Genomic DNA, 27,058 nt, shown 5'->3' with positions numbered 1-27,058 from the left:
AAAATAAAATAAAATAAAATAAAATAAAATAAAATAAAATAAAATAATAATAATAAAAAAGAAAAGCAGAGGGTGGGGCATAGGGAGGAGGAAGCTGGTCTGGGGCATTCAAAGGAGGAAATGCAAGAAGCAAGAGGTACAACACATTAAGCAGCTCTGGAGGCACAAAAAGCCCTTTGCAAGGACAGCAGAGAATCCAAAGACTTTGATGACCCACCTCAGCTCAGCAGCACCCCTGGAGACCCCACTCTACTCTACACCTTGGATAACCCTCCAAGTGTACATTCTACTGGGGAAATCTGTCCTCTTGGGAGGCAGAATTTCCTTCGAGATAACATCTACCCATTCATTCACTCAATACTGTCTGAGCAGCTGTAATGAATGAAACATGGCCCTTGCCCTGGGAGAAGCTCTGGCATAGTCAGAGGGACAGAAAGTAAATACCAGATCATTACAGTGGAACAGTGTGTGTTCACCAGAGATGCAAAGTGCTGGGGCACCCAGAGGAGGAAGGAACCAGGTGGCCCACGGGACCCTTAGGAGGGGTTACAGATGTGGTGAGCTCAGGTCTGTGCTTTCCAGTGGTAGTGACCATTCCAGAAGAAGCACTGCTGTTGTGCCACTGTTCAATCAATCAATCAATCAATCTTTATTAAGCCCTGAGAGACCCTGAAGAAGTTATATTTCCTCAGCTAAATAATAAGACTGAACAAGATAAATTCTAAGAGCAACCCAAGTCCCATGTGTTGTACAATGTGCTGTGCCAGAGACAGAGCTAGAAGGTGTGGATTTGGTTTTGTTTCCAAATACTGCTACTGATTTCTAATTTAATTCCATTGTGGACAGATAATTTACTGTGTATTAACTTGAATGATTTTATGTTTATTGAGTTCTGTTTTATGGCATGAAAATGGTCTCTTCTTGTACTATAGTTACTTTAAAAATATGCATTCTGTTATTGTTGGGTTAAAGTGTTTTCTAAATGTCAGATCCCGCTGGTTGATGGTGTTACGGAATTATTTTGTATCCTTGCTGAGTTTCTGTCTAGTTGTTCTACCAACTGTTGACAGAGGAGGTTTGATGTTCCCAGCTGTGCTTATCTGTCTGTTCATTTCTCCTTTCAGTTCTATCGTTTTTTGTTTCTCACGTTTTGTAACTGTGCTATTTGGTGCATACATATTTAGTACTGCTATGTCTTTTTGTAGACTGGCCTTTTTTTCCTTATACAATGTCCCTCTCTGTCTCTCATAACATTTTCTTTGCTCTGAAGTCTACTTTACTTGATACTGATATAGCTATGCCAGGTTTCTTGTGATTGTGTTTTTATAATACATTTTTTTCCATCCTTTTGCTTTCAACCTATTTGTATAATTCTATTTAAAAAGAATTCTTACAGACAACATATGCTTGGGTCATGTGTTAAAAATCTTTTCTACTAATCTCTGTCTTTTAATTGGTATATTTAGGCAATTTACATATTTTACACAGACCACTTACATAATTCACAATGTTATTATTAATATAGTAGGGCTTAAATCTGCCATTTAATTTTTTGTTTTTCATTTGCTCTCTTTTTGTTTGTTTCTTTTTCCTGCATTCCTGTGGGTTAAACTTTTTTTAGAATTTCATTGCTGTTGAGTGAATTACTTTTATATAGTTTTGTGGTTACTCCTGGTCTTATTATTTACATATATTATATATATATACACACACACACATATATGTATACATAACTTGTATATACCTATGTATGTATATATATATACACATATATATGTATATACCTTATCATGGTTTACTAGTGTCATTTTACCAGTTGAACTCAAGTGTACAAACCTTACTTCCTTTTACATTTTACCCTCCCCCGCTCCCCCATTTGGAATACAATTGCCCTAAATATTTCTACTACATACATTTAGAATCATATCAGATAATGTTATAATTTTTGCTTCAACTATCAAACAATCTAGAAAACTCAAAGGGAGAAGGAAAGATCATTTTACTTACCCACATTTTTGCTGACCATATTCTTTCTTCTTTCCTGATGTTCCAAGAGCCTTCTTTTATCCTTTTCTTTCTGTTTAGAGAACTTCTTTAGCCATTCTTTTACAGTAAGTCTGCTAGTGATAAGTTCTTTTAGTTTTCCTTCACCTGAAAATGTCTTGATTTCTTCTTCATTCCTGAAGGGTATTTTTGCTGGACAAGATAAATTCTAAGGGCAACCTAAGTTTTGGGTTATCAGTTCTTTTCTTTCAATACTTGAAAAAAAAAAAAATGCTACTTTCATCTGGCTTCTGTGGTTTCTGATGAGAAAAATCACTGTCATTCAAATTGTCATTTTTCTCTTGTTGCTTTTAGGACTTACATTTTTTTGTGTGTGCTTAGTTTTCAGAAGTTTGAGTATGATCCACAGTCTTGGTGTGAACTGCTTTCGGTTTATACTGTTCAGGGTTCACTTAGCTTCTTGAATCTACAGGTTTATGTCTCCTGCCAAATTTGGAGAGTTTTCCACTATTAATTCTTTTTTTAAAAAACAATGTGGTAAAGTACACAAAACACTAATAGTTACCATTTTAACTATTTTTAACTCTTGAGTAGCATTAAGTACACTCACATTGTTGTGCAACCATTACTACTATCCATAACTGTTGCATCATGCTGTACTGAAACTGTGTACCCCTTAAACCGTAACTTCCCATCCCCTCCTCCCTTCAAACTCTGGCAACCACTGTGCTACTTCTGTCTCTAGGTATTTGACTGTTCCAGGTACCTCATATAAGTGGAATAATTTGATATTTGTTCTTCTCTGTTAGGCTTATTTCACTTTGCATAATGCCTTCAAGGTTCATTTATGTGTAGCATGTGTCATAATTTTATTCCTTAAGGTTGAATAATATTCCATTGTATGTATATATCCCATTCTATGGGTTGCTTTTTATTCTGTTGATGGTATCCTTTGACGCCCAAAAGTGTTTAATTTTGGTGAAGTCTAATTTGTTTATATTTTCTTTTGTAGATTGTACCTTTGGTGCCATATCCAAGAAATCATTACTATGTCCAATGTCATGAGGCTTTTTCCTTAATGTGTTCTTCTAAGAGTCTAGTAGAAGCTTTTGATCTTAGGTTTAGGTCTTTGATCCTTTACATGGTGTTAGGTAAGGGCCTAACTTTACTCTTTTGCATGTGGATACACAGTTTCCCCAACACTATTTGTTGAAGTCACCGTCCTTTTTCCATCGAGTGGTCTTGGCATCCATGTTGAAAATCATTTGACCATATATGCGAGGGTTTATTTCTGGGCTCTCTATTCTATTCCATTGGTCTATATGTCCATCTATGCCAGTATCACTCTGTTTTGACTACTGTAGCTTTCTCATAAATTTTAAAATCAAGAACTGTGAGTTCTCCATATTTGCTCTTCTTTTTCAAGACTGCTTTTGGCTATTTGGAATTCCTTCAGGTTCCACATATATTTCAAGATGTATTTTTCTATTTCTTCCCCAAAAAAGCCATTGGGATTCTTATAGAGATTGCATTGAATCTGAAGATCATTTTGGGTAACACTGACATCTTAATAATACTAAGTCTTCCAACCTATGAACATGAGATGGAACTCTCCTTATTTGTGCCTTCTTCATGGAGAATAATTGAGTATGTTATTCAGTTTTGTGTTATTGCAAATGACATTACTCTCTTAATTTTGTTTTCGAATTGTTGATTTTTCATGTTTAGAAATACAACTGATTTTTGTGAGCCAAGATTGCACCACTGCACTCCAGCCTGGGTGACAGAGCGAGATTCCATCTCAAAAAAAAAAAAAAAAAAAAGAAATACAACTGATTTTTGTGTGTTGATTTGTATCCTGCTACCTTACTTAATTCACTTATTAGTTGTAACCTTTTTTGGTGTGTGTGTGTAATCTATAGTGCTTTCTCCATATGAGATCATATTACCTGTATATAGAGATAATTTTATTTCATCCTTTCCAATTTGGATGCCTCCACTGTTATTTCTTCAAGCACTTTTTCCACCTCACCCTCTTTTACTTCTCTTTCTGGGACTCCAATATTAGATCTTTTTGTTATTGATCCTCTGAGGCACCGTTCAATTTTACTTTTTCTTCAGTATTTTTTTCTGTTTTTCAGGTTGGGCAGTTTCAATTGTCTTATCTTCACATTCACCAATTCATTCCTCTGCTTCCTCCATTCTGTTGTGGAGCTCCCTTCTGTTTATTTTGATTATTATATTTATCAGTTCTTAAATTTCTATTTGTGTCTTCTTTATGGCTTCTACTTAACTGAGATTTTCTACTTTTTCCATTTATTTTGAGGGTGTTTGTAATTCCTTGATGTAGCATTTTTATCATGGCTGCTTTAAAATCTGTCAGATTATTCTAACATCTCTGTTATCTTGGAATCAGCATCTACTAATTGCTTTGATTTTCATTAAGATTGAGATATTCCTGGTTCTTGTCACAGTGAGTGATTTTTAACCGAAGCACAGACATTCTGAGTATTCTGTTATGAGACTCTGAATTTTACCTCAACCTGCTTTAGTGGCTTTCTCTGACATCACTCCAGCAAGAGAATGAGATGATGACACCCTATTACTGCCAGGTGGAGGTACAAGTTCACGTTCCCTATTTGACTCCTTGTTACTACTGAACTTATACTCCCTGGTAGGTAAATTTCTGCTTATTGCCCATAATACGGCTTAATCACTGTGTTTGCATTTTATCCGTTATTTTCTTTTCTCTTTTTTGGTTGAAAAACACACTCTCGGAACTATTATTCTCTATTTGGAGGTCAGTAGGAACCATTCATAAACATCAGAGCTAGGGGCTTCCAAACAACTCTTTGAAGGTATGAGTGACAATTATGGAACATCGTCTCTGTATGCCTTCTTATTCTACCTCTTTCCCTCCGACCTCCCCACACGGTAAAGTATGATGTTAAGTGTTTAGAGGAGGGCTTTTTAACCTAGACACCACGGACACTTAGTCCATGGAAGGGCTTCAGGGAGCCTCTGAAGCCGCCATCCACGCCAAATATACAAAAGGTTGTGTGTATTTAACCTTTCTCTGGTTAGTCAGGGGCTCTCATCAGATTTCTAAATAGAGACATGACCAAAGAGGTTAAGAATCACTGTAGCAGATTAAGGCATGGGACCAACAGAACTGCATGCTCGAAATCAGCCATTGCTGGGGCTGGAAATCAGGGTGGCGGATGCAGGAATAAAAGAAGCAATCTCTAGGGCTTGCGGCCTTGTGCTCTCTATTTAGATGCAGAAAAAGCTAAAAAAAAAATGCTCAAGATATAAAATACTTCAATAAAATTAAAAGAGAAGGGAAAAATTATGATACAAAAAGTTTAAATACAGATTAAAAAAAAATGGATACCGAGGGGAAAGAAGTCTAAGTTTTGGAACCAGACTTTTGCTAAAAAGCAACTCCACTAGGGCCAGGGTGAGGGAGCCTGCAGCATGCAGCATTCACAGGAAAAAACCAGCTCTGATTAACAAGACAGCCCAGATGGGCTCTCCTTGAGGTCCAAGAAGTCAAATTAGTAGTAAACAAAAGCCTTCTAAGAAATAAATGGAAAGAAATAAAAGTAGATTAGGGACAGGAGAAGGCAGGAGGGAAGCACTAGGAAGGGACCCCGGGACTGTCCTGTGGCAGCAATCAGAAGAATTTCAGCTGAGCCCAGTGGAAACGGAAGACTAAACCAAATCAGAGCTGGGCTAAGTGGATTCCTTTCCTGGAGGAGGCTGGAGCCTAACTGAATCTGTAATAAATTTCTGTTTCTGAAGCTCCTCTGATTTCTGTTCAAACTCAGTCTTCAAAAACCTTATTCAAATGATTTCATTCCATTATTTCCAGGGTTTCTAAGACAAGAAAGAGCATCCCAGGGGTGCCTGTCTGAAGATGACATCAGTTTCAAAAGGCAAACCTCTCCAGGTTACCTGAGTCCTGAGAAAGCTCAGGAAAGAAAGACTTTCTGCAGGAAGAAACTGACCTGCTTCTAGACTCCCAGGTCACGTGAGTTTTCCTAGGGATGGATACATTCAGGCCATCCCTCTGCTAGCAAATGCTCAGCAAAGGTCATGAGCAGATCTGGTCCATTAACCACAAACAGCTAAACAACAGGGTCGGGGGAGGCTTTTAAAGTCTTCTATCCATTACCAAAATCCATTCACTCAAGCATGTCTTTAACAGAGCTTGCTGTATTAGGGGCTTGTGTGTCTATGTTAGGTGGCACCAGAAGACACAAAAGGAATGTAAGGTCCCTTGAGGAATTCCCACTCACCTTGGGGAGCAGGCATAGAACATAACTGTTCACCAGAGGAACCACCATGTACCCCAAACTACAAACACAAGTACTGAACAGATCAGCTAGTGGGAGAGTGATCAGAACAAGAGTTCCTGTAACAATACCCATCTTTAATAGTTTCAAAATGCTAGAGATTGGCAATCACACTCTCGCGCATTGCCTCGCTTACTCCTCAAAACAACTCTGTGGGATAGCTATCAGCCTCCTTTTTTTGTTTTTTTTTTGAGACGGAGTCTGGCTCTGTCGCCCAGGCTGGAGTGCAGTGGCCGGATCTCAGCTCACTGCAAGCTCCGCCTCCCGGGTTTAAGCCATTCTCCTGCCTCAGCCTCCCAAGTAGCTGGGACTACAGGCGCCCGCCACCTCGCCCGGCTAGTTTTTTGTAGTTTTTAGTAGAGACGGGGTTTCACCGTATTAGCCAGGGTGGTCTTGATCTCCTGACCTCGTGATCCGCCCGTCTCGGCCTCCCAAAGTGCTGGGATTACAGGCTTGAGCCACCGCGCCCGGCCCAGCCTCCTTTTACAAATGAAATTATATTCAGAGATTAATGCAAATGGTAGGACTGGAACCTGGACCTACTGACCCTAAATCCTTGCACTCTTTCTATGACTCTGCCAGGAGTGCGTGTTTGCTCCTTGGTTGATCATCAGACCTCGGCAAGAGACCCAATGACTTTTGTAGAGACACACAGCAAGTTCGAGTCATTTAATCCCAGGCCTCACAACAGATAATCTGATGCTGCTCCCAGAATACCTTTCAACTGGCATCCATCGGGGTGCATGCCTGAGCTTCACCTTGGTACCAAGAACAGGAAAAGTTAACATGATTACCAAGAGAAGCTTCTGAAAGAGGCGATGCAACCTCATCAGAAGGGTATGAGGGCAGCAGAACAGACCTGGGCATGAGGGATGTAAAGGGTAGTAAGAGGGTCATCAGAAGGGCTGGTGATGGTCAGTACCATCAGCCCAGGCCACATTATCCTGAAAACCCATAGCGAGATGTCTGTCTGGGTTTGTTCAGGCTTGTCCTTATAGCTGAGGGTTTTAGATGTCTCCTTCAAGAGTTCCGTATGCAATGGCAATGAATAAAGCTTCACAGAAAGAAAAGAAGCAATCTAAATCGTCTCTGATTTCTCTCCCTTATTTTCCCCAAGTTGGCATCAGGAGTTTGGCTAGAGCTTAAGGGATTTCTACACACTGATCTTACTAGACAGCCTCATCTATTTAACTGGACCAGTCTAGAGGGAAAGAACAGAGCCTTGGCTTCTGGCCTGGATTTAATGACTGTACATGTTTATTTCCTCCATTAAATTGTACACACCATACTGATTGATTTTTTTTTTTTTTTTTTTTTTGAGACAGAGTCTCACACTGTTGCCCAGGCTGGAGTGCAATGGTGCGATCTCGGCTCACTGTAACCTCTGCCTCCTGGGTTCAAGCCATTCTCCCACCTCAGCCTCCTGAGCAGCTGGGATTTCAGGCACCCGTTATCATGCTCGGCTAGTTTTTGTATTTTTGTAGAGATGGGGTTTCATCACGTTGGCCAGACTGGTCTTGAACTCCTGACCTCAGGTGATCTGCCTGCCTCGGCCTCCCAAAGTGCTGGCATTATAGATGTGAGCCACCGCGCCCGGCCTGGGTCTTACCCAAAGTAGCAGAAGTATTTGATCACCGTGTTGAATTAAATTGAACAAATACACTTGGCTTTGCCTCGTGTGACTTTAGGGGAGCTCTCGCATGTCTCCAAACCTGAGCGCCTTCATTTTTCAAATAGGAAGGAATTCCTGTTTGTCCCGCTGACCTCATACAGCTGCCACCTGTCATGAGGACTGAGTATGATCACGTATCATGTTGCACGAGCAGTACTCACAGTTTCTAGTCCCATACAAACACAAAGGTCTAGTTTGATCACTCACGAACACCTGCTTGCAGGTGGCCCTGTGTTGGGTATATCGTACATTAGGAAATGTCCTGTACATCGTTTTTCTGTCAAGACTTCCACACAGTAAGCCCTTACTAAGGATCTTCTGTACCTCGCTGATTCCACTGGCTAAGCACCCCCAAGACCAGAAAAGCAAAGTTCTTCCTGAGGCTGCAACAGCCAGTGTGGTGTTGTTCCCGCAGCCTGGGTACACACATGCCAGACCTGATAAAAAACAACAGGAAGAGCTGAGTGCCTTCAGGACATCCGAGTGTTACTCCTGTGGGCCACGTGCTGACTTTATTTAAAGATCAAATAAAGGCACTCTGGCTAGCACTGGGCAAAAATGAGCACGGGGGAATCTTATTTTTAAGAATCCCTCAGGCATTTGTCATTTCTCTCAGGTCCCTGTGGGCGGCTGCCAATGTTACGGGATCAGCCGGCCCCCGGACACGCCCTGAGCAACCCTGATGCCCGATCCTTCCACCGCCCCTCTTCCGCACACAAGGGCATGGCGGCCCAGAGCGTCCTGTTCAAGTGTCAGGTGCTTCCTGTGATGCCCACACGCCAGGTCTCCATATGACCCACCGGTGCCTGGCTAGGTGAGCATGTGAGCTCTCCTTTGGAAGGTCATGGACTGGGGGAGAGGAAGTTCTGCTGGGGTGGGAGAGCCAGGCAGCAGAGAGCCCCGGGCTCCTCTGGGCAGAGGAGACTCCCTGAAAGCGGGTGAAACTAACCATCGCGTTTTAACAAGGTATTTCAACCCTAAACCACTTCTGCCATTTACTTTCTTGACACTTACTGCTAGAACTGTATTCACCGACCTCCTTCCCTTCCTCCTTCCTCCTTCTCACAATAATGAATACTTCCTAAGTTCCAGATCCCTTGCATGGCACTGAGCTGGTTACCAAGATAACCACGAAGTCCTCACGCTCTCCCGGGGGCAGGGGTAGGGGTGGCCATCAGGTACGCCCACTGCGATGTGAAAAGGGCTCTCCTGGCAGGGTGGGCAGAGAGCTGCAGGGGTAGGACGGCAGAGTAACACTGGAGTTAGGCCTTAAAGGATTACAGAGTTCTGTCAAGCCCAGGGGTTGTGATGGGGAGAGGGTTTAAGGCAGAGGAAATAGCTGTGTGAAGACGGAGGAGTGAGAAGTTCAGGGCCACGGTGGGTCCTGGTGAGCAGCAGTGAGCACGGGGTGGGTGGAAAGGGAGAGAGGAAGGGCGGGGAGAAGAGGCTGCAAAGGTGATCTGCCACAAAGAGGGTCAAGGGCTTGCCATCCAAGGGATATGGACTGTGTTCCGTGGGCAATGGGGAGGAGGCACAAACGAGTTGACCTTGTGGAGAGGGCACAGGAGCAGTGGTATTCTGAGGCTGGTTTGCACCAGGGTGCAAGAGTAATTGTTAAGATTATTTTTACAAGAATGTTGATTCTACATTTAAAATCGGCCATGGTTGGCATGCCTGCATCACAGAAATAGGCAAATGTCACAAAGCAGGTTTTTTTTCCAGAGTGGTTGTTAAACATTTACCAGCACACATTGAGCATGCGTGTGTATGCATGCACACATATGTAGAGCTGCTAACCAATAACAAAGGGGTCCAGCAACGGCAGAGAAAAAGGATGCCAGGCAGAACTACGTGAGATCTTGGCACACTCACCAGTCTCAGATTCTTCATTGCTTGGGGAAACATGCCTTGATGTAGCTGCAGTTTGCCAACTTTCATCACTTGAACCCCTCTGACAGGATGGCTTCCTGGGAAAAAAATCCTGGAAGAAACCACACAGCAAACAGTGTCAGCGGCTCTCACCTTTGCAGTAAGCATTTCGTCAGGAGACTATGAAAGTAGGAGCAAACACCAGCTGTGAATGTTAATGAGGAAATTAGCTTTGCAATCCAGGAGAATGCAGTACTGAGGGGAATTAATACACAATCCACAACTGGTCTCCAGCTCCTCCGCGTTTTGTGTTAGGGAAAAAAAATTATAGGACTAGAGGGTCTCCCTCATAAACACTAGAGAAGAGAAACAAAAGTTTGGAGCTCTGCGTTGATATCTGGGAGGGATGCGGCGGGGAGAACAGGTGCTGACCTTCTCCTCCAGGCTCTTCCATGAAGCATTAGCATTAGCACTAGCGGAGCCCTGGAACAGAAGACTGCCTCTCAATACATATTTATTGAATAAATAAAGTTTTCATGATCCCCCAACTAGATACTGCCACATCCCCCTTTTAACCACAGAGCCCTTTGATTGAATCTCAGCTTTGGAGTCCATCATGGAACATCTTTCTTATAAGCACGTGTGTATTTATTTATCATCTCACTGGATTATAATGCTTTTTATTCAGGCACCTCATCTGCGTTCTCCATGACGTCTGACATGCAGGAGGAACTCAATCCATACTGGACACCTTTCACAGAGAACAGAACAGAACCCAGTGTCGTCGTGGACCAAAGAAAGAGGACTGCACACACCTCCAGCTATGGGGTGTTTCAGACCCTGTGAAGAGCTGTATGACTTCAATTCAACAAGAATTTACCACATTGAATTTAACCAAATATGAGCAGTTTGGCCTCTTCTGGCATCAATACCCGCTACCCCGACTCTTAGAGAATTACTGAGCCCTGCTGTATATGCACAATTGTCTCTGGGGGAAATGCCTAGACACACACACACACACACACACACACACAGTTTAAATGAGCTTTTCAGGCCAGGTGCGATGGCTCCCACCTGTAATCCCAGCACTTTGGAGGCTGAGGCAGGCAGATTGCTTGAGCTTAGGAGTTTGAGACCAGCCTGGGTAACATGGCAAAACCCTGTCTCTATAAAAAATGCAAAAATGAGCCAGGTGTAGTGGAGCATGCCTGTAGTCCCAGCTACCTAGGACACCTGAGTGGGAGGATCACTCAAGCCCAGGAGACTGAGGCTGCAGTTTCACACCACTGCACTCCACCCTGGGTGACAGAGTGAGACCCTGTCTCAAAAAAAGAAGTTTTTTCCTTAAGGCTGAATCATCCCATTAGACACAAGACGCATATTCCTGCAGGAGTTAAAACAAGATTACATGATGGAGCATGAGTCAGCGCCCAAGCAAGGCATAACTTAATGTATGCTAGATGTTCAAGTTTGTTGAACTGAACTGAGAAAATGATACAAGTATTGTGAAGACAAAGAGGTGACTGATGGCTGGACCGGGGAAGGCTTCCTGGAGCAGGGAAATTGGACTTACACTGGCTCCCAAGGATTTGGAGAGGCTTGGCTGGGTAGGAGAAGGGAAGTGTATCCCAACCGTCAGAGAGAACGAGTCAGGGCTCAGTCTAAATGCGGCTTCTCCAGGGACGGAGGTGCCTGCCACAGACATCAGTAAGATAATCCTAGAATCCATCAGTTATACAGGGCTTGCCATGTGCCAGGAACTGTTCCAACTGCTTTTCATCCATGAACCCAGAGAACCCCATCTAAGCTCTATTATGTAATAGTGATGAGGCAGATTTACCAGGAGAGACAGGTATGTTCTCTGACAAGTGCACACATATCTGCAAACCATTCCCTCTCGCTGAATCTTAACTCTTCCCCCCACGAAATGTGATATGGAAACATTTGTTTTCATTCATGCTCTTAAAAAAGTAGAAAGCAGTACCTGGGAGGAAAGTATTTAAACCGACAGAAGATTGGGCATGCCTCTTTTAAAAAGCTGAAAAGGGGCTGGGCGCGGTGGCTCACACCTCTAGTCCCAGCACTTTGGGAGGCCGAGGCGGGCAGATCATGAGGTCAAGAGTTTGAGACTAGCCTGGTCAATATGATGAAACCCCGCCTCTACTAAAATTACAAAAATTAGCTGGGCGTGGTGGCGTGCGCCTGTAGTCCCAGCTACTCGGGAGGCTGAGGCAGAACTGCTTGAACCTGGGAGGTGGAGGTTGCAGTGAGCTGAGATCGCGGCACTGCACTCCAGCCTGGGCAACAAGAGCAAGACTCCATCTTAAAAAAAAAAAAAAAAGAAGCTGAAAAGGGAGCAGAAGGGGGAACAACAAAGGAGACACCTGGGTCCTGGATTTTTCTTCATCACTTTACCTCTCAGCCCTTACAAAATGAACATCATTATCTACTTGTGTAGAAATAACTTTAAGACCCCCAGACAAAGGGCATAAGTGCAGGATGCCATTCTCAGAGGGTAATTGCCCTGGTCACTTTCCTTGAAAAGCACACCTGGATTTGGGGTGTTCTATTATTGCTATGAATGTGGCATTATTAAATTTAAAGGTCAAAAAGTGATTTTACACTAACAATCACTCCACAAAGTGGATGTCTGTCATGTCAGTTAGAAGAAGGAAAGAAGATTTCAGTTCTACAACGGCAGAGAAAGCGGTGCACCATTACGCCATGACAGGTACCTGCCCCGGTCACTCGGATATTTCAAAATGAAGTAGAGCTCACTAAGGAGAGCATGAGGAAGCGCTTGTAAGGGGGGACTTCCAAATAAATATTTACAGGGCAGTCTCACAGCTCTGTGGGGCTGCCGATGGCGGGCCTGGTTTGCTTCTGGAGGCCTCCCAGTTGCGATACAGAATAAAAATCATGATTTCTTGCTGGAGTATAGCTCCAAGGAGAACTGGTCAAGCTCGCTCCTGCTGGGAGATTCTCCAAGGGTGTGGCCTTCCATCCACTTTATGGTGTAGAGCAGGGATGGGGAGAGAAGAGGGCCCGGAGGTAGTGGTCTTGACAGGACAAAAAGACAGCCATCTTTTTGACAGGACTGTCAAAAATAAAGACCACGATTAGAGTCCAAAATGAAGCAGCAATCAGGTGTGTCCAAGGACTGTGAGGACTAAAGCAGGAGTCGGAGTGAGAAGGTGAGGGGAAGGTGCACCTATGAGATGCTGGATTCCGGGTCCGGCCCTGTAAGTTATCTGAAGTCCAACGTGAGTCCCTGCCCTTGGTTAGCACGTAGTTTGCAGGTGAAGCAAATGAAATCATGATACAGAAAGGCGTGTGACAGCCACCTGACCAGGGCACAGACAATGTGTGCTCTGGGAGCAACCGGGACCACAGTGATCAGGGGAGTGGCAGAGTCTCAGCGGGTTTCCACTGGAGATGATGATGGGATCCTCGGACAAGGGAAGGGATGGATGCTTGCTCTGGTGATGGAATGGGAGGCTGAATGCCAAGGGGCAGTGAGCATGCTGGTCTGGCCAGCAGAGGAGGGGAGTGGGGAAGGAGGTGCACTGGAGGCCAGGCTATGCAGAGGCACACGCACAAAGCTACAACTCTGCACTTCCCTTGCCAGCAGTGAGGCACTACCAAAGGGGGCTGAGGATATTTCATCAGAATAGAAAACCAAGAACATTGGAATACAGACCCTAGAGGCAAAAAGACTTGAGGTAGGATGGTGGCAATATCAACAGAAGAGAAGGACTTGGTACAAGAAAGGTTATGCGGGTGATTTAACAGAATCTGGGGATCCAAGGGGGTGCAGTGGAGTCTGAGCTGACTCCATGATTCAGAAATAAACACCTCCACAAAAACATACAAGCAAACCATATAATGAAATCATTCAACACGGCAGTTTGTTTGGGTGTTATAAACTTTCCTTTCATAGGTATAATGCTGGCAATCACATGTTCCAGAATACTTGGCCTAGATTGGAAAAAAATGTTTTAGGTGTTTCTATGGTGAATAAGTGCATAAGAAGAAATGGGTTTAAACACGCACAGAAAAGAAGGAAATGTGCACACCAGCTTTAACTCAGACCCATAAGCACCAAGATCTTACTGATATATTTCATAGGGAGGCTGAAGGTCAGGGAACTGGGATCTGAAGTCAAAAGGATGTGGAGAAGAAATATCTCAGAGATCCTGACAGGCTGAGGTTGCTGATCTCTATTGGTTCTACGTGACGCAACTACCAATGGCATTATTCAGATAGCAGCTCTGGCATTTATGGGATAGGAAAACGCCTTTGTTGTTCAGGGCTACTGCCTTGTTCCCTCCAAAATGCAGATGCTGAAACTCAATGGCCAGTGTGGCAGTGTTTGGAGGTTGGGCCTTTAAGAGGTGATTAGGTCACCAAGGCTCCTTCCCTTGCAAATGGGATTAAAGCTCTTATAAAACAGGTTTCACGAAGTATTCAGCTTGTTTGCTTTCCACTGGGTAAGGACAGAGTGTTTCTCCCCTCCAGAGGATGTAGCAACAAGACATCATCTTGGAAATGGAGAGTAGTCCTCACCAGACAACCTGCTGGCTTGGATTTTATGGCTTGAACTTCCCAACCTCCAGAACTGTGAGAAGAAAAAAAAAAATTCTGTTCTTTGTGAATTACCATCTATGGTATTTTGGTATAGCAGCACAAAGTTAAGACAATTATTTTTAAAAAACTGATCCAAAATATATTACTGAACCTGGAAGGAGAACTTAATCTGCCTGTTTAGACTGTATTTTAGAGTAGCTAAATAGCTCCAGTTGTATGAATTTTAGCTGATAAATGTGGAATGATGATGGAATTAGAAAAATCATTTTGCAACTCCTAGAGAATTATTTGACTGAGGGGAGAAAATATCACTCAATGAAACCATTAGATAAAAGGATAGTAAAGAATTGTATAGTGGATGGATTAATTTGTTACCACCTGAATCCACTGATCAATCTTAGCATCACCAAAGTAGGATAACTAGATGCTAAGTGCCATCGGATGCAGAAGGAATTATTTTTGACTACGTATCAACTATCCTTGTGAAACAAAACAAAACCCCACACACTGAAGCTGAATCTAATCAAGCCTGCAAAATTAAATCCCATTTCATACGGAAAAACAAGGGACAGAGGAACAAGTAAAGCAGTCAGCTGAATCTGGGGTATGGGAAATTTTACAAGCCTGGACCCAGGATCTTCAACAAGTCAATCACAGCAAAAGAAAAAGATGGTAGCAAGAGAAGAATACTATAGATGAAAAGAGATGTAGGAGATTTAACAGTCACATACGAGGTGCAGACCTCGTGTATCCATACTCACCCAAGACAACTGTAAAAAGATATTTCTGAGACAACCCAGGGAATCTGAGCATGAAACGGCATTGTGGATGGAAGAAAAAATGTCCACATTTTTCAGGAGTACAAAACTGAGGTGCACATGAATTAAATGACCTAAAACCTAGTATCTGAGATTTCACTTAAATCTAGTCACTCCTCTGTATGCACAAGACGTTAGTTCCAGGATCCCCACAAATACCAAAGTCTGTGGATGTTTAAGTCTCTTACAGTCGGCCCATGGTATCCCCGGGTTATAAATCCCCGGGTTATAAATCCCCAGGTTCAGCATCTGCAGGTTCAACCAACTGCAGATCAAAAACACAGTTGGCCCAGCATATCCACATGTTCTGCATCCAGTTCAATCAAGCACAGATCACTCAATGCAGAAGGCATGAATTTGGAGGGCCAACTGTATCTTCAGCAGATTTTCAGCTTCCCACAATGGTGGAGTAGCTTATTTCAGACCAAGCAGCTTATCTGCTGCTGAAAACAGGAAAACATAGACCACAAAGTATTTTTAAGAATCTGTTTGAAGGTATCAAGGAGGCACTGAGGCAGCAAGATCTTGAAAAGTCAGGATCATGGAAAGAATGCAAGGTGAACCTTGTATTCATTGGTGCGTTTCCCTTTGATGATCTTCTAGTAGACACAGGCTCACCAGCTGAGCAGTGTTTCTGGCAGTCTCATAGAAAAGGAGACACAGAAACTGGAGTTCAGGGATCCACAATGATAACAAGGAGTTCTAGTAAACATCCCTGGCTCTTGATTCTGACCACCAAAGGACTACAATCTATCTAGGCATAGTGCAGTAAATTAGAAATAAAGCAGCCAGTACAAAGAATGAATCACTTCAAATCCTAAATGGATTAAGGTATGATCTCTTTCTATCCTGATTCCCAGAAGCAAAAGTAAACATCTCTGAAGGAGACAACATTATCTCCAGCCTCAACTTTCCTCACATTTTCTGCATCATGTTCTGCATTTGGTAACAGTATAACCCAGCATACGAAAAGACAAGAACTCTCTGAAAACCAAGAGAAACAACACAGACAGTGAGACAGACCTACAGGTACTGAAATAGTAAGGTTCTCATACACGGACTTTAACTCATAAATATGTTTGAGAACTTCAATAATAGGTAAGAATTTTAGCAGAAAATCAGAAATTATGTAAAAAATAACCAGTGGAAGTTTTAGAACTGAAAAGTAGAAAACTAAAATTAAGAACTGAACAGCTTAACGTTAGATTAGTCAGAGCTGAAGAAAGAATTAGTGAACTGCATGGTAGATCAAATGAATATCTCCATCAAAATACACAGAGACAATGGAATGGAAATAAACAGGGGCACAGGCCTCGTATGTGTCAACCAGAATCTCAAATGAGAGAAAGGAGAGAATGGGGCAGAAGTGATAGATAGATAGGTAGGTAGGTAGGTAGGTAGGTAGATAGATAGATAGATAGATAGCTGTAATGGTGGAACATTTTCAAAACTAAAGACAGCAAGTCACAGATTCAAAAATGCTAAGAACTGCACAAAGACTAAAATAATTCAACAAAGGGAAAAAGAAGGAGGATGACGGATAAGGTAAGTGTGGCAAAATCTTGATAAGAATTACTGAAGCTGGATGATAGACATATGAAAGTTCATATTACTCTATTTTCGTGAACATTTGAAAAGTTTCATAATCGGGGCATTGGATTTTACTTTTTCACTTTTAGAAATGATGGACTTTGGTAGATAGCCTCAAGTTTCAAAAGATTTGGAATTTTTCTTTTGGAAATTTTGAGCCTTCTGCAGAAATAAAATGATCCATTCAATGAACAGTATACAACAGCCTTCCCATGTTGTTTCAAGACATTAGACATAGACTTGATAGCTAGAATAATAGCAGAGGGAGCAACAGCCCACATTCAACATTAAAAGGCTTGGTTTTAGGTCTTAAAGTAAACGTAGAAACTCAGTGTCATGTGCCAGGAGTAAATGGGCAAAGAGGCAGGAAAGGCACATCAAGTCAGTCATCCGATGTTCCTTAGGCTCTGTTTAATTTAAAGCAGCAGTTTTATGGAAGTTATTTATGCCTTTGTGGTAGAATAACTTTATTTGTAATATGATACATTTTTGTTGCTGGGGGGGAAAAAGGTCCTAACATCAGGAAACAAAACCAAAGTGGGGGAGGGGAAAGATGGGCCCTACTGTCAAGAAACCACCTCAGAACAAGGAGAACTATTTCTTACCATGACCTTAATTAACCCAGGCTGTTACTCCGGAGAGGTGCTATTTCCCAAGTGGGTGATGAATCATTGCTTCTCCATCACCTCTGCTGCTGTGCTCTGCTGCTGACAGGAGATCAGGGCCATGAATTCTTGTTTCCAAAAGAAAAAGAACTTGGGTTCCAGCCCAGACTGAACCCTCAGCTCTTGTTTGGTCCATGATATGTGCTATTGGCTCCACCTCATTAAGAAAGACGGATCTGCACTCCCCCATCTCTATGTGAGTAACAGAAAGAAAATCCGCAGTGTCACGCAGAATTGGACAACGTCACAGTGAGAGTTTGTCTCATTGCAATGACATTTTTATTGCATTTCTTTTACTCCATAAACTGAGATACATTCTACTTCTCTCAAAAACTTTCACCAAATAGGTCCTTCACTCAAAAGGTGGGGTTTAGGCCAGGCGCCATGGCTCACACCCTTAATCCCAGTGCTTTGGGAGGCCAAGGAGAGAAGACTGCTCCAGGCCAGGAGTTCAAGGGCAGCCTGGGTAACACAGTGAGACGCCATCTCTACAAAAGGAAAAAAATAATTTAATTAGTCAGCCATGCATGGTGTTGCACAGCTGTAGGCCCAGCTACTTGGGAGGCTGAGGTGGGAGGATCGCTTGAGCTCAGGAGTTTGAGGCCGTAGTGAGCCATGACGGTGCTACTGCACTTCAGCCTGAGTGACAGACAAGACTATCTCTAAAAATAAATAAATAATTTTTTTAGAAGTAGGGTTTTCTTACTCTTACCAGTTTGACAATTAAGAGTTACTTGCACATGATCCATTATTGGAATCTTTAATCTGATAATAAGAATAAAAGAGACTTTTGATTATCTGAAATGTCCATGTTATTCACACTTAGGAGCACAGAGAGTAGGAAAGCAGTAGATAAATTAGAATGAAGGAGATAACAAGATTTGGGCTGAAGATATGGCTCTTTCAATTAGTTGAGTGACTATTCGCAATGTGATAAGAGATTGGAGAGCATCTGGAAATGTATACAATTCCATACAAACACAAACTAGTATTAAGTTTCCAGTGCTAGTAAATGTATGGTAATTAGTGGAATGCACTGTTACACCCACATGGAGATTACACGCTGGGGGCGGGGGGAATCACTCAAATAAAAAGCATGATAGCATCAAAATGGTTATTTTCCACAGCCAAAAACAAACAAACAAAAAACCACTTGAACTACCTTCTACATTTCCCTGTCTCTTTTAAAATACAAGTGGCATGGGCAGCAACACACAGGAAAGCCTGGAGTAGTTGAGATGATTCTGGATGAGCGTCCTCATTAAGGGAAAGACTTATGTTGCAGATAGGGCTAAGCATCCAATAATGAGCCAAACCTGGGTTTTGGTCTTTCCTTCTAGAAAACACACTGAGAAACTACTGCCTATATTTGTAACTTTTATATTAAGCGTGTTCAATTATTTTCATTTCATGCCGGACTTAAAAATTTCCTCACTCCCTTGCTCACGAGCAGCCTGGCTGGCAGACAGGAAACCTCAGGGGCTGTGTGGTTGGCCCTCAGTGTGGCACGGGGTGAGGACTGGCCAGCACCTTCCAGGCAGGCAGGATGGTCCTCCACTTCATGTAAACAGTTTCCTCTTGAAGACTCGTAAGAGTGATAATGCTGTCCTTTTGCCTGTCTCATATATGACAGCACTAATTTTTTAGGGTATGAAACATTTGATGACATCTTGAAGGATTTCAGAAAGACTGGCTACCATGACTGAAGTATAAAATAACCATAATTTAGTTTAATACATCCTTGAGAAAAAAATGGTAATGAGATTTTCCCTACAGAAACTGCGTTTATCCTGTATAGTCTACCCTTATTATGTGGGCAATAAAAGATACCTCTAAGGTTCTAAAGCCCTCAAAAGATGGTCATATCACTGAGGTCATTCCTCAAGAAGAAACTGACAGCAGAAATTTTAAAATTTTCAGAAAAGTTTAAATTTATTAGAACGTTTTAGTTCAAGTTTATAAAAGCTGGTTTACATTCTACTCCTAGAAATGCAGCAGGCATGGTAGCTATACTGATTCAATGGAAACATACTGAAAACAATGCAACATGCTTGATGAAATATTCTAAAAAGCAGTAAGATGCTGGCAAAATAGTAAGGCACTGTCAGGCCAAAATGTGAGTGAAGAAGGACTCCTGACAAGTAAGCAGAATGGCCCAACTGCTGGTCCGCCCGGAGTCTCTGTCCTCCCCTGCTCTGCGGGGCTTGGGGGACCAAAGAGCGAGTCCACTGTCTCCCCAGCAGGATGGGGTCTAGTAGGAAATCCTTCCTTTTGGCCAACTTATTTGGAATGGTGAGTAAGACATGACTGCAGATAACAGAAGGAAACAGATTATATTCAAAAGAGTCACAGAGAGCTGACAGGCGGCTGCAAGAGTGGAAGCTGAAAGCCAGTGGAATGACATCTCCCATGCGCCGTAGGAAAACAAACTCCTCCTCTAGAATTCTACATCCAAAAAGACATCTTTCAAGAATAAGGTTGAAGAGCTGAAGGGTGCAGGGCTTCTGATGATGATGAAAATGTTCTAAAATTGACTGTAGTCATGGTTGCACATATATTTAAATATATTGAAAACCACCGAAGTATACACTTTAAACGGATAAATTGTAAGCTGTATAAATTGTCTCTCAATAAATCTCTTAAAAAGGATAAAGATGAAATAAAAATATCTTTAGACAAAGAAAAATTGAAAATGTGTCACCAGATCTTCACAAAAGGAATTTCTAACATTCTAGGTAGAAGGAAAGTCATCCCAGATGGATGGTGTAAGATACAAGAAAAAATGGACAAAGAGAATGCTTAATATGGGCAAATCTATGAATACAGACAAAATAATTTTTGTGGGTTAACAATATGGTAAAAAATTAAAATACACAATAATCGTAGCATATACATCAGTCGGAGAAACAGTCGGATCCAAGCATTCTAAAGCCTCTCTACATCCACAAAGCGCCTGAGAAAGTAACATACTTTCTTTACAATTCTTAAATAGTTCATCTGTGACTTATATATCCTTCACAATATATGATTTATTTAATAATTTTAAACATCTGAAAAACTGATTTAGTGTTCTAATTTCTTAGTACAAAGCCAGTTTGCGGAGAGCAGTCAGGTTAATAGGTAATCTAGGGATTTAATGATCTCAGAGATTGAGTGTTAAATCAATAAGAAAGGAACACTGTGGTTCAAAAATACCTACATACCCTTCCCTTGCTTGGAAAGAAAAGATGAGAGTTACAAAACTTAAACATGAATAAAAATCTGCACAATGTACTTTAAGATAGAAGATGAAATATAGTTTGGCATCAGTGAGCTCACCAAGCTGTATGTATCTGTATCTACAATGTTGTTTAACACTATACTTATGTGTTGTTGTTGACATATATTTTAGTGTTACTGGTACTCTTATTGAAATCAATCACTACAGATGCCAAAGTACTCAGAGCCCACAGACCTTGAAGAAGTCACAGGATGGGTTTTCACAGCACAGGTGTTGGGAGGTTCTGGGAAGCAGAGATGTTCTCTTCTTTGAAGATTTTTGAAGAGAAAATACAGCCTGTTGTGGCAGAGTAGCTAGCACTGCTTAGAGGCAGAAGCATGAGAAAGCGAGGCGATAGCGGAGGTTGGTAAACTTCACCTCACAAGCCAAATCCCACGAGCGACATGCTTTTGTAAATAAGGTTTTGTGAGGACACAGCTGTGACCATTCATTTATATATTGTCCACAGGTGCTTTCAAGCTACAAGCGCACAATTAAATAGGTGGCTGTGTGGCTTGCAAAGCTGAAAATATTTACTACCTGGCTCTTCACAGAACAGTTGCTGACGCTTGCTCTACAACAAAGGAGTTACTAAAAATAAGAGGCGAGGAAGAGGATCCCTTACAAAAATTATCCTGTAATGGACAACCATGGGTATGTAAGCTTGATATTTGTAGATATAGACAAACTGGTTCCAAAATTTCTATGGAAACACAAAGGAATTAGAATAGTGTGAGTAGTTCTAAAAAAGAATAAAACTAAAAGGTTCACACAATCCAATTTTAAGACTTACTAGAAAGCCACAGCACTCAAGACAGCGTGGCATTGGCAAAGAGATAGACACAAAATGAACGGAACACAATAGAAATTCCAGAAATTGATTCACACAAATGTAGCCAATTATTATTTCTTCTTTTTTGTTACAAAGGCATAAGAACAACTCGATGGAGTAACGATGGCATTTTTAACCATCCTCAACAACACCTGTTATCTACCTTTTCTATTATATCCATCCCAGTGGGGCTGCAGTGCTCTCTCACTGTGGTTTTGATTTGAATTTCCCTCATGGTTAATCATGCTGAGCATCTTTTCATGTGTTTATCAGCCATTTGGATATCTTCTTTGGAAAATGTATAGTCCAGTCTAGGAAGGAAAACAAACTTCAACCTGAACTTCATAACTTATATCAAGGTCAATTATGAGGCCATGAACTCAAATAGATCATTGATCTAAATACAAACTTGTAAAAATGTTAGAAGACATAGGAGAAAATCTTCATGACCTTGAGTTAGGCAAGAGTTCTTATATATGACACCAAAAGCATGATTCATAAAAGAAAAAAAAATGGAAAAATTAGATTTCATCAAAATTAAAAGCATTTACTCCATTTAAAAGATGGAGGCCTGGCTTGGTGGCTCACCCCTGTAATCCCAGCACTTTGGGAGGCCAAGGCAGGTGGATCACTTGAGGTCAGGAGTTGGAGACCAGTCTGGCCAACATGGTGAAACCCCCGTCTCTACTAAAAATACAAAAATTAGCTGAGCATGGTGGTACATGCCTGTGGTCCCAGCTACTCAGAGGCTGGGGCAGGAGAATCACTTGAATCTGGGAGGCGAAGGTTATAGTGAGACAAGATTGTGCCACTGCACTCCAGACTGGGCGACAGAGTGAGACTATGCCTCAAAAAAAAATTAATTAATTAAAAATTTTAAAAAAGAAACTCTGTCTGATACCTATGTGTTCAGAGCTTTCTTTGCTCAGGCACCCTCTTCCTCTCACAGTCTCTGATGGCCAGGTGAAAAGGCTAGTTCTTTACCCTCCCTCTAAACCAGTGATGTGTCCCTCCTTCTAGATTGTGGAAGTGTGTATGCATTTCCTATGCTGAATTATAGAACCAAATCCCTACTTAGAGGTCAAATCACTGTAATTCCTTTCATCTTGTTCCCAGAGGAGACCCTGCAGCCATGAATAATCTTACTTCATACTTATCAACTTGTAAGATTTTGACAGTTTTTGGTAATGCACAAACAGCCATAAATACTGCTCAAGCAGTATTTCTCCAAGGGAGGAAGAAAGGGAAAAAGATGAGGGAAGAGTAAACATTCATGAGAAGAAAGATTTCTCCCCTTTGGGAATCTGTTTATTTTGCCATCGTCAAAGTGAGTCAGGAATTCAAACTCCTGACAGCACAGAAGTGGCAAAACCATTTGGGTTTGACTTGATGGTCCTGAGAAACTGCTGCTCATGCTTTTCAGATTCTGCAAATATAATTAGTGGCTTGTTTGCTATTTTGGCAATTTAAAGCAGGGGGTAGGACTGCCTGTGACAAAATCAGTAATTGAATGATTAAACTAGATGCTCATAGTCAAAATGGCATCTGACAATGTACCTCTAATACAACATTCCCAATTTATTTTTAAAATACCTATTGAGATATAAAAACAGATTTAAATATAAAACAATTAAATTCAACTTAAAACACTTTAAAACTAGGGCCAATGCCTGAGTCTAGGAAGAGACCACCTGATGCCAGAGTCTAAGAGGTCTTCTGAGCTGCAGTTTGGCTGAGGGCCATGCGTCGTGAAATGCTATGAGGGTAAGACAGCCTGCTTGGAAAGAGTGACAAGGACCCTTCACACTGTCTGAATCATGGATCGGAAATCAAGCCTGCACCAAGCGAGAATCTGCACAACTGTCTGTGCACCATGTGGGGCTGGCTTCCACAGCCGACAGACTTACTCACTGTGGGCCCTCTCTCCTCAGCCAGTTCAGACCTTTATTCCACAGACAGACTTTAACTCCTGGGAAAAAGCAGGGTAGAGAGCGGAGAGAAGTGGAAGGAATGGCGTCACGCTGAATACTGGCCTCAGCAGATCTCATACGTAACGTGACAAGAGAAGGCTGAGCTACGAGGAGCCTTGACAGAAGTACATTCTATAGTGTTTAGTTTTCAGTGTACTTTGTTTCATGTACAAGAAAAGCAAGATAAGAGAAGATGCCATTTCAGTCAACCAGTTCCCAATAGATAAAAACACCCTGGATTGTGAGAACGGGCTGTAGGCTGAGCATCTCCATCTGCTGTCCAGTTACAGATCTGATGAGGGAATCCAAAGAGCACTGAGTCAAGGGCAACGTGTGTACTATTTCCACCAGCAAGCATTAATACTGAATGTTTTTGCACTAAAATGGGGGAAAAGGCAAGGATGTCTGCCATCCATACTCATATTCAACGTAATACTGGAAGTACTGGCCAGTGTCATAAAGCAAGAAAAAAAAATAACAGGATATAGAACAGAAAGGAAAAAATAAGCTGCCCCTATTTATAGGTAACAGGATTGCCTATGTAGAAAATCCCAAGGAATTTTCAAAAACATTTTTAGATCTAATAAGTGAATTAAGTAAAGCAGCAGGACAAACTCAACACACGAAAATTAATCATGCATCTACAGACTAGCAAGACATACATGAAAACCAAAATAAACACAGTAATACAAAATTACTTAGGTATGAATTTAAAATTGAATACTTAGGTACACATCTAAAAATACCATGGACAGTATCTGTATACTAAAAGTACAAAACACAGATGAAAGATCTAAATAAATAAAGAGCTTATACTGTGTTCGTGCATTGGAAGACCCAATATAGTGAAGTTCTCAATTCTCTCCAAATTGATATATAGGCCAATTTCTATCAAAACCCCAGCAAGAGTTTTTGTAGATATAGACAAGAGTATTGTAAAATTAGCATGCAAAGGGAAAGGAACTAGAGAAGCTAACACAATTTTGGAAAAGGAGCAAAACTGGAGATTCATGTGATCTGATTTCAAGTGTTTCTACGGAAGTACACTACTCAAGACCAGAAGTAGCAAGCACTAGTTCTCTTGCTAATTCTGGGATGTTCACTTATCACACTGCTCCCCTGTTCCCAGTTTTCCACTGTACTTTGGAAAAGCTAGTTTGGAAGTGTTGCAGGAGAGGTATCTAAGCATCTGTGTATGTCAAATGGTTGTTCTCGTCATCTACTGCTGTGTAAGAAACCACCCCAAAATGGAGCGGTATAAAATAATAACCATTTTCTTAAGGCCACATATTCTGTGGGTCAGAAACTTAGAAAGGGTACAGCAGGGATATCTCCCATCTGTTCTATTATATCTGGGCCTCAGCTAGGATGACTTAAATAGCCAAGGGTGTCTCAAAACAGCAGCAGCTCGAAGATCTATTTCCAAGATGACTTCTTCATTTTCACCTCTGGCACCTGAGCTCAAGTGACCACAACATGAACTCAAGTAGGGACTATCAAGAAGAGTACTTAAGTGGCCTCTCCTTTCAGGTTCTCAAAACATGGCAGCTTGGTTCTAAGAGGGAATGTCACAAGAATGACCTTTCTGGAAAGCCGAGTTTTGCCAAGGACCAAGGCAGAAGCTGCAAGGGTTCATCTACCTTAGCCTTGGAAGTCACACTGATTCATTTCTGCTGCATTCTAGCAGTTACAAGAGCATCACTTAGGGAAAACGAGATTCAAAGGGAGAGAATTTAGATTGAATTTTTTTTTTTTTTTTTTTGAGATGGTGCCTCACTCTTGTTGCCCAGGCTGGAGTGTAGTGGCACAATTTTGGCTCACTGCAACCTCCGCCTCCTGGGTTCAAGGGATCCTCTGGCCTCAGTCTCCTGAGTAGCTGGGGTTACAGGCATGCACCATTGTGCCTGGCTAATTGTTTTGGGTTCTTAGTAAGGATGGAGTTTCACCATGTTGGCCAGGCTGACCTCAAGGTTGGATCAGGTGGATCGCTTGAGGCTCGAACTCCTGACCTCAAGTGATCCATCCTCCTTGGCCTCCCAAAGCGCTGGAATTACAGGCATGATCCATCATGGCAGGCCAGACTCAATGTTTGATGGGGAAACGATAATCTTACATTACAGAGAATGTGGAAGAAGAGATATTATAGTAGACGTCTTTTGAAAATACAAATTGTCACAATGGTTACAGTAAAAAAATCCTCCACTAAAGTAATTTCCACTTTATCCAGGTATTATGTTATAACCTCAGAGCCCCTCTAAGTCCTTTCAATCAACAGACCAAGTTTTTATCACTCACATGGAAGGTTCTATTATACTTGCAGACGCAATACTGTGCCTTTCACATGCTCCCTGCTAGGCGGTCAAAAGGCCAAAGTAGTATTAGTTTACACTCACTTCCCCACTCCCACCTTTGGGGTGGGTGATTCCTCACCATGAGGATCCCTCTGCCCAACCGCTCCCCATCCCCTTGGTGTTTTCTTTCAAAAGACAGGGCACCCCTCCCCCAGAGAGACAGCGAGCAAGTGAGAGAGACAGAGAGCGAGCAAGCAAGAAGCAAAGGAGAGAGCCAGCCAGGGAGCGAGAGACAGCGAGGGAGCGAGAGAAGGAGTGAGAGAGGGAGCGAGAGAGAGAGAGAGAGAGCGAGAGAGAGCAAGGGAGCCAGAGACAGAGTGAGGGAGCGAGAGAGTGTGAGAGCCAGAGAGAGCGAGGGAGAGAGTGAGGGAGTGAGAGAGAGAAAGACAGCGAGAGCGAGCAAGAGACAGTGAGAAAGTGAGGGAGAGAGCAAGAGAGCGAGACAGCGAGAGAGCGAGAGAGAGCGAGAGACAGTGAGAAAGTGAGAGCAAGAAAGTGAGGGAGAGAGCAAGAGAGTGAGACAGCGAGAGCAAGAGAGAAAGCGAGAGAGAGCGAGAGCAAGAGCAACAGCGAGAAAGCGAGAGAGAGAGAGAACAAGACAGACAGCAAAAGCGAGACAGCAAGAGACAGAAAGCAAGAGAGAGAAAGTGAGAGGGTGAGAGCGAGAGAGCGAGAAAGAGAGCGAGAGTGAGAGAGAGAATGAGAGTGAGTGAGAGCGAGAGACAGGCAGACAAGACCTTGCTCTGCCACCGGCTGCAGTGCAGTGCTGTGACTATAGCTCGCTGTAACCTCAAAGTCCTTGGCTCAAGAGATCCTCCTGCCTCATCCTCCCAAGTAGCTAGGACTACAGATGTAAGCCACCATGCCTGGCTAATTTTATTATTTTTATTTTTTGTAGAAATGGGGTCTCGCTATATTGGCCAGGCTGGTCTCAAATTCCTGGCCTCAAGCAATCCTCCCATCTTGGGATTCCAAAGTACTGAGATTACAGATATGAGCCATGATGCCCAGCCAGAATTTTCTAAAAGAGCCTTTTAGGATGCCGCTATACCACGGTTATATTGTATTTTAACTTGTAATTAA

The 27,058-nt window shown here is 42.2% G+C and overlaps 1 protein-coding gene across 1 annotated transcript in view; it reads right to left on the bottom strand.

Annotated features, from left to right (window-relative positions):
* Positions 1 to 27,058, bottom strand: part of SMYD3 (SET and MYND domain containing 3) — a 758,954-nt gene that overhangs the window by 11,697 nt on the left and 720,199 nt on the right. Inside the window, exon 10 of the mRNA XM_026455096.1 lies at positions 9,907 to 10,015. Within this exon, the coding sequence (XP_026310881.1) occupies positions 9,907 to 10,015 (109 nt within the window). The remainder of the gene's footprint in view (positions 1 to 9,906; positions 10,016 to 27,058) is intronic.

The sequence above is a fragment of the Piliocolobus tephrosceles genome, chromosome 1 (genome assembly GCF_002776525.5).
Source record: "Piliocolobus tephrosceles isolate RC106 chromosome 1, ASM277652v3, whole genome shotgun sequence".
Taxonomy (NCBI): Eukaryota; Metazoa; Chordata; class Mammalia; order Primates; family Cercopithecidae; genus Piliocolobus; species Piliocolobus tephrosceles.
This window is presented reverse-complemented; position numbering and strand designations above follow the sequence as displayed.